The sequence below is a fragment of the Pipra filicauda genome, unplaced genomic scaffold, assembly GCF_003945595.2.
Source record: "Pipra filicauda isolate LSUMZ 115617 unplaced genomic scaffold, ASM394559v2 scaffold961_size45087_pilon, whole genome shotgun sequence".
NCBI lineage: Eukaryota > Metazoa > Chordata > Aves > Passeriformes > Pipridae > Pipra > Pipra filicauda.
The window spans coordinates 33,871-42,295 of NW_024105155.1; the positions used below are offsets into that span (position 1 = coordinate 33,871).

General features: G+C 51.3%; 1 protein-coding gene across 1 annotated transcript; it reads left to right on the forward strand.

The window, feature by feature from the left end:
* The first annotated feature begins 6,957 nt into the window (after window positions 1-6,957).
* LOC114003823 (olfactory receptor 14J1-like) lies at window positions 6,958-7,896 on the forward strand. Its single transcript, XM_027751180.2, has one exon. It carries the CDS (start codon window positions 6,958-6,960, stop codon window positions 7,894-7,896), a length of 939 nt encoding a protein of 312 aa, XP_027606981.2.
* The last annotated feature ends 529 nt before the right edge of the window (window positions 7,897-8,425 follow it).

An 8,425-nucleotide genomic window follows, 5' to 3' on the forward strand; every position in this document is an offset into this window, starting at 1 on the left:
TTGCCATGGTAACTGACTGTACCAAAGGGAAATATGATGGTTGCCATGGTAACTGACCATAGCAATTTGAATGTATGATGGTTGTCATAGTAACTGACAACAGAAGCGGGAATGTATGATGGTTACAATGGTAAACAACTGTAGCAGTGGGAAGTATGATGGTTACCATGGTAACTGACTGTAGAAATGGGAATGTATGCTGGTTGCCATGGTAACCTACTGTAACAATTGGAATTTGTGCTGGTTGCCATGGCAACCGACCATAGCAGTAAGAATGTATGATGGTTGCCATGGTAACTGACTGTAGCAACTGAAATGTGTGATGGTTGCCATGGTAACTGACTGTAGAGAAAACTGTATGCTCATTGCCATGGTAACTGACCATAGCAATGAGACTGTATGATGGTTGTTATCGTAACTGGCTGTAGCAATGGAAATGTATGCTGATTGCCAGGGTAACTGACCATAGCAACAGGAATGTATGATGGTTGCCATGGTAACCGACTGTACCAGTGGGAAGTATTATGGTTCCTGTGGTAACTGACTGTAGCAATGGAAATGTATGCTGGTTGCCATGGTAACTGACTAACGCAATGGGAAATGTATGATAGTTGCCATGGTAACCAACCATGGCATAAAGAATGTATGCTGGTTGCCATAGTAACTGACTGCAGCAATGGGAAGTATGCTGATTGCCATGGTAACTGACTGTAGCAATGGGAATGTATGCTGGTTGTCATGGTAACTGACTACAGCAATGGGAATGTGTGATGGTTACTGTGGTAACCTACCAATCAATGGGCCTGTATGATGGTTGCCATGGTAACCGACTGTAGCAATGGGAATGTATGATCTTGCCATAGTAACGGACAGTAGGAACGGGAATGTGTGATGGTTGCCATGGTAACCGACTGTAGCAACACGACTGTATGCTGGTTGCCATTGTAGCTGACCATAGAAACTGGAATTCAGATGGTTTCTGTGGTAACTGATCATAGAACGTGGCTAAATGATGGTTGCCATGGTAACTGATTGTAGCAGTGGACCATATAATGGTTGCCATGGTAACCGACCACAGCAATGGGGATGTGTGATGGTTGCCATGGTAACTGACTACAGCAATGGGAATGTGTGATGGTTACTGTGGTAACCGACCAGATCAATGGGAATGTATGATGGTTGCTATGGTAACCGACCGCAACAGTGGGGATGTATGGTGGTTGCCATGGTAACAGGAATGTATGATGATTGCCTTGGTAACTGACTGTAGCAATGGGGATGTATGATGGTTGCCATGGTAACCGACTGTAGGAATGGGAATGTATGATGGTTTCCATGGTAACTGACCAAAGCAAGTGTATTGTATGTTGATTATCATAGTGACCAAACATAGCAATGCGACTGTATGATGGTTGCCATGGTAACTGATAGTAGCAGTGGGACTGTATGATGGTTGCCAGGGTAACTGACTGTAGAAATGACAATGTATGATGTTTGCTATGGTAACTGACAGTAGGAATGGGAATGTATGATGGTTGCCATGGTAACTAACTGTAGCAACGGGAATATATGCTGGTTGCCATTGGTAACTGACTATACCTGTGGGAAGTATGATGGTTGCCATGGTAAGTGACCGTAGAAATGGGAATGTCTGGTGGTTTGCCATTGGTAATCGACTGTACCAGTGGGAAGTATGATGGTCACCATGGTAACTGACTGTAGCAATGGGAATGTATGCTGGTTGCCATGGTAACTGCCCATAACAATGGAAATGTCTTATGGTTGCCATGGTAACCGACCGCAATGACGGGAATGTATGATGGTTGCCAGGGTAACAACCATGGCAATTGTAATGTATGATGGTTGCCATGGTACCTGTGTGTAGCAATGGGAATGTATCATGTTTGTCATGGTAACTGACCATAGAAACGGGAATGTATGATGGTTGCCATGGTAACTGACCTTGGCAATGAGAATGTATGCTGGTTGCCATGGTAACCAACCATAGCAGTGGGAATGTATGATTGTTGCCACGGTAACTGACTGTAGCAATGGAAATGTGTGATGGTTGTCATGGTAACTGCCCTTAGCAATGGGAATGTACGGTAGTTGCTGTGGTAACTGACCGTGGCAATGAGAATATATGCTGTTTGCCATGGTAACTGACCACAGCAGTGGGAATGTATGGTGGTTGTCATGGTAACTGACCGTATCAATGCGACTGTATGACGGTTGCCATGGTAACTCACCGTAGCAATGGGAATGTGTGATGGTTGCCATGGTCACCGACTGTAGTGACAGGAATGTGTGATGGTTGCCATGGCAACCAACTGTAGCAATGGGAATGTGTGATGGTTACAATGCTCACTGACTGTACTGACAGGAATGTATGATGGTTGCCATGGTAACTGACTGTTCCAGTGGGAAGTATTATGGTTACCATGGTAACTGACTGTACCATTGGGAAGTATGCTGTTTGCCACAGTAATTGACTGTAGCAATGGGAATGTATTATGGTTGCCATGGTAACCGACCATAGCAATGACAATGTATTATGGTTGCCATGGTAACTGACTGTGGCAATGAGAATGTATTCTGTTTGCCATGGTAACTGACCATAGCAATGGGAATGCATGCTGGTTTTCATGGCAACTGTGATTCACTTAGACTATGAGCATGATATTTTCATCTGCAAAAACATTAGTGAGTGCCCAGAGATCTCCCAAGATGGGCTTTAAAGGTCTCAAGCACACGAGCACTAGAGAGGGGCTAAGGAGCTGTGGCCTCAGTGGTGTGGAGACTGAGGACAGCACAGGACAGCCCTGAGAGGGCTTGAAGGGAGGATTTAGAGATGGTGGATCCTTTTGTCAGAGCAGAAAAGAGCATGAGAAAGAAAGAATTAATGCCAAGTGCAGCTGGGGAGGTCCCAAGTAGCCATGAGTGTATCGGGGAGGGGTTACTTTATCAGGGAAAAGGTCTGAGATATACAGACTCGAAAAACGGACACCGTTGCTAGTTCAACAGAAAAAAACAATATTTATTACAAAAAGGTGACCAAGAAAATGAACAAACCCAAAAGGGAGGAACGAGGAGAGGAATAAGCCCCCAGCACGATCTCCCCAGTTACCCAGCTGTTGCCCATAAAGTTATCTTACCAACCTAGCATACCTATAATTACCCATAGCAGGAGCGGCATCCTCGGAGAGTCAGTGAGTTAACAAGCTGGTAAGCGCCAAAAGGCAACGTTGTCCTTGAAGTAAACTAGCTCTCGCCAGGGAAGCACTATCTGCTTTTTAAACAATTAATTGAGAGACCACAACCTCCCAGGTGTGGCCAGCACCGCCCCGCCAGAGGCCCTCAGTCCCACCCCCGGTTATGTCAGTGCATCTCTTCTGTGCACGTGTGAGAACGTTGGAAATCCACACACGCATGCGCAGAGTGTTTTGGGGGTCTGTCTTAATTGAGTCTGGGGTCAAGCCTTCCTCACTTCATCATCACTTTCTCCTCCAGATGCCCTTGACGGAAAAGTAACCAATCACAGAACACCAATTTAAACACTTTATACAAAAAGCTCTCAAGGACAACTTTCCCGCTTATCAGTGCTTGTTTTCCCATAACTTGGCAGGGAAAGAGCAAAGCTTTCACAGGTGGCAGGGCCAAACACAGACCAAAAGTATGAGCATAAATTCCCCCTGGTACACATGAGGAAAAAGGAATTTCTCTCCACGGAAAATGCTGTGCTGGAACACGTCACCCAGAAAGAGTCTGGATGAGCCCAAGGCTTTGTGTGTGCAGGAAGAGCCAGGGAGGACGCAGAGATGTCAGTGCAGGAAGGTGCCAGCCAGGTGGGGCAGCCGGGGGGATGACGACAGCCTGCAGGGAAAGGGGCAGGGCATGGACACCGTAGGACAGCCTGGGCTGGAGAGGAGACAGGGATGGGGAGAAGCTGAAAGGCCCTGACACAGCCACCTTCTGCAGGCCTTTGGCTACTGTCTGTGCCCCTGATGCCAGGAGGAGGGGAGTGGCCCTTGCAGCCCTGGGGCCTCATGGCCTCCTTGTCCCTGCTCAGCAGCCTGGCAGGTGCCACCCCATGGTCCTGCCCTTGGCACTGCACATCCCACATTCCAGTGCCCCAGGAAGAGCCCTGAGGAATGAGGCAGGGACAGGGTCTCCCTTTCCAGGGGCTGGGGGTCAGGGCTTGGCCTGTTAGATTAAGGAAACAAGTCAAAGTTTATTCAGCATCAGAGCCACCTTTGCCTTGCTTGTCCATCCTTGTCATCACTGTCTGCAGATTTCTGCTCTAACTGGAATCTGGGGACACGTTCTCAGTTGTGTCCCTCAGTGAGACTCATTAGCACTACAAGAAACTTCAGTGTTTCAATCTCACTTTGACTTCTTGAAAAGTTGTTGGAACTTCCTCTCAGGGACTGAGTCTCATGTAAACAATGACAAACCCCCTGAGGGTCACGAAATGCCTGGGGCTGTTGCTGTGCTGCTGAGCTGGGCCGGGCTCCTGGCACACAGGGAGCTCCTGGCAAGCAAGAAGAGTTTCAAAGAGACAGCTCTGCTGGTGAGCAGCTCCTCTGCACAGCCCAGCAGGGCTGAGGGCACTGCCTGCAGCACCCAGAGCACAGGAGAGAAGGCAGAGAGATGAGAGGCAGCCTGGGCTGGGAGGTGACTCAGCTCTCACTTCACAAGAAACTTTACCAGGATTTGAATGAAGAATTCTCTGGCTGTAGGAAAGTGCAACTTGCCTTCCTGGAGGCATCCCCTAAAGCTGGCACATCCCACAGCTTCTAGGATCTTTCAGCAGGACTCTCCCAGTTGCTGCAGTGCAGGGGAAGTGGCCATATGGCAGAGCAGGGCAGGAGCTGCAGGCAGCAAGGGCAGAGAGGAGAAGGGAGCAGGAGGTTCAAGGGATCCTGGGCTGGGAGGACAGGGCAGAGCTGCTCAGGGCAGGAACCTTGCCAGCCCTTTGCCAGGCTCAGGCTGTGGCTGCAGAGCAGTGCAGGGGAGTTCCTGCAAGTGCCTCTGCCAGCTGCCAAATGGCAGCAGTGGCAGGAGCTGTCAGGATGGCTCTGCTGGATTTGCTGGGGTGCAGCAGGAGAAGCTGCTGCAGAGCAGGACTTGCTGCTGCCCCCTCAGAGGCCCAGGGCCAGAAGGTTCCCTGTGCCAGGGCTGGCTGTGGGGTGGGAAGGTGGGGGTGCAGCCAGGGGTGCCCAGGGCTGTGGGGCAGAGCAGGGTCCTGCCCCCCGGGCTCTGTGTGCTGGGGCAGGGACTCTGCTGCCTGCCAGGGTCAGCTCTCAGCCCGGCCAAGGAGCTGCCACGGCCCTGCAGGGAGAAGGGGTGGGTGGAAGGAGTGACCCCTCCGGGCAGGGCAGGGCTGGGCAGGACCCTTCAGCTGCAGGCTCAGGGCTCCTCACAGCTTCAGCTCCACCTCCTCCATTTCCAGGGGCCCTTCTCAGGAAGCACATCCCCCCAGAACACCTCCCCCTTCCCAGCCACCACAGGGGCTCTGGGATCTGCTCTGCAGCCCCTGCCCAGGCAGAGCTGCCCCTGGGCACTGGGCTGGGGATGGCTCTGGCAGCACTGGCAGGGAGCTGAGCTGGGCACAGGCAGGGGCTGCTGGCAGGAACAGCTCCTCACCCAGAGACAGGCAGGCAGGGAGAGGCAGCTGCTGCCACAAGGGCTGGGCAGGGGGATGTGGGCCCCTCCCTGCTGTCCCTGTGGCACAGACCCCTTCCCTGAGCAGCTCCTGCCTGGGCTCCTTTCCCAGCCTAAGCAGAGCCTGTGCCCTCAGGCCCACGTTGGCTGGGCTGTGCATTGCCCTGCAGCAGCCAGAGCCCAGGCAAGGACAAGGCCCTGATTTCCAGCTGTCTCTCTGTGTCCCTCCTCCCTTGGCAGCAGCACTGTGGCATTTCACTGCCATCCCCTGCTGCCTGGGCTCTCCTTGTTCTCACCAGTGGGTTTTATGAGCCAGTGTGGGGTTTGAGGGTGGCAGATTCCTGTCCAGACACAACCCCTTTGGGTGCTGCTGTGGGGATGTTTCTGTGGGAGCCAAGTGCCCAAGTGCCCTCCAGGCACCTTCAGGGTATTCAGCTGTTTGCCTGGGTGTCCTGCAGGGCTGCAGGTGCCCTCCAGATGGGCACAGCTCTGCCATAGTATCTCTGTGCTGCACAGGATTCCCATGGAGAAAACTCCTCAGTGCCAAATCCATGGAAATGCTCTGGGCAGCCGTACTTGGGAGCTGCAATGATCCCTGTGTGTGGCAGTCTGGGAGGAGAAAGATGAGATCCTAATCAGGCATCCTGAGGAAAGGCAAGCATTCTGTCAATGTGCTTTTTGAACCAGGATTCCTCTGCTCCTAGAAGTGCCTTGTTACCTTTTTTAAGGGAATTCCTAAGGGCCATCCCCCTTCAGCTCCAAGCTGCCAGCCAGGGGCAGCTGTGAACAGGAAAGATGGCCAGCTCTTGTCTCTGCACCAAGAGACCATCCCTTTGCCTCTCAGGACTCACAAGATTTCCCTTGGAGCACATGAGAAATGTCAGAAATTTCAACCATCCAAACTCCTCCTGGCAAGAGGAATTCGAACAAAATCAAGTCCCCCAAATCCCCTCTCTGTGTTCTGTGCTTGGGCAAACTGTGACCAGCAGTTCTGGAAACACTCTGATACATCACAAGTGCATTTAATTGGAGGTCACCCTGTGCTCCAAGTTGCCTCTCACTGCACAGCAAGAAGGATTCCTTGGGAGCCCATTCCAGGGTCCCTGCTCTCAGTGCCCCCTTCAGCCAGCAAAACCCAGAGCTCAGGGAGAGGGATGCAGAGGGATCTTCTTGAAAAGAGGCCCTGAATGTTGAATTGCTATGAGACATGCAAGATGTTTTGCTGATTGAGCCTGGCCTAATTAATTTCTGTCTTTATTCTCCTCAACAGAAAACAATAACCGGAGGCAGCAAATGTCCAACAGCAGCTCCCTCACCCAGTTCCTCCTCCTGGCATTCGCAGACAGGAGGGAGCTGCAGCTCCTGCACTTCTGGCTCTTCCTGGCCATCTCCCTGGCTGCCCTCCTGGCCAACGGCCTCATCCTCAGCGCCGTAGCCTGGGACCACCACCTGCACACCCCCATGGGCTTCTTCCTGCTCAACCTCGCCCTCACAGACCTGGGCTGCATCTGCACCACTGTCCCCAAAGCCATGCACAATTCCCTCTGGGACACCACAACCATCTCCTACATGGGATGTGCTGCACAGGTTTTTCTCCTCATATTCTTTCTTGGAGCAGAGTATTTCCTCCTCACCATCATGTGCTACGACCGCTACGTTGCCATCTGCAAACCCCTGCACTACGGGACCCTCCTGGGCAGCAGAGCTTGTGCCCACATGGCAGCAGCTATCTGGGGTGCTGGGTTTCTCAGTGGTCTATTACACACAGCCAATACATTTTCCCTGCCCCTGTGCCAGGGCAATGCCCTGGGCCAGTTCTTCTGTGAAATCCCACACATCCTCAAGCTCTCCTGCTCACACTCAGGCTACCTCAGGGAAATTGGACTTATGTCTTTTACTCTCTCTGTAGAACTTGGCTGGTTTGTTTTCATTGTTTTCTCCTATGTGCAGATCTTCAGGGCTGTGCTGAGGATCCCCTCTCAGCAGGGACGGCACAAAGCCTTTTCCACCTGCCTCCCTCACCTGGCCGTGGTCTCTCTGTTTGTCAGCACTGCCACGTTTGCCCACCTAAAGCCCTCCTCCATCTCCTCCCCATCCCTGGACCTGATGGTGGCAGTTCTGTACATGGTGGTGCCTCCAGCAGTGAACCCCCTCATCTACAGCCTCAGGAACCAGGAGCTCAGGGAAGCCATAAGGAAAACGATGACTGGATGTTTTTTTAAGAAGCAATAAACTGCCTCTTTTCTCCTGCAGAACACTCATTGTATAACACATGTTGGGCCCAACCTGCCTTCTAAAGCTATTGATAGTTTTTGGGGTGGGGGGGCTTTCTTTTTTTTCCCTCTGTTCATGTCATTAGCACTGAAATTTTATTCTTCATCCCATATATCATTCACTCTCTACCTCTTTTTTTTCACCCACAAAATATACAAATCAGGAATCTTGCTTTGTGTGCATTCAAACAAAATAAAAGTTTGTGCAAAAAGGTATTTGTCAAACATTCTCCCTGTGTTAGTTTGTGCATGAGGAATCACAATCTCTGAGTGTAAGAAAGGACACAAATGCTTTTTTCTAGATTCTTCCTCCAAGACCTCCCCTGAAGCTGGAGGGCATTTCCATGTTTGCAGATGTGGAGGGGAAAAGAGTCCCAACACTGCCAGGGAGCACCTGAACTGGGTCTGTTCAGAGCTGCTCTCTTTGCACTCCCACCCTCTCCTTTCCTGTCCGTGCCCAAGGCCTGAGTGCTCTGGCAGCTCAGTCA

Excerpts from the sequence above, each read along its gene's own strand:
- LOC114003823 (XM_027751180.2), top strand. The coding sequence starts at position 6,958 with ATGTCCAACAGCAGCTCCCTCACCCAGTTCCTCCTCCTGGCATTCGCA.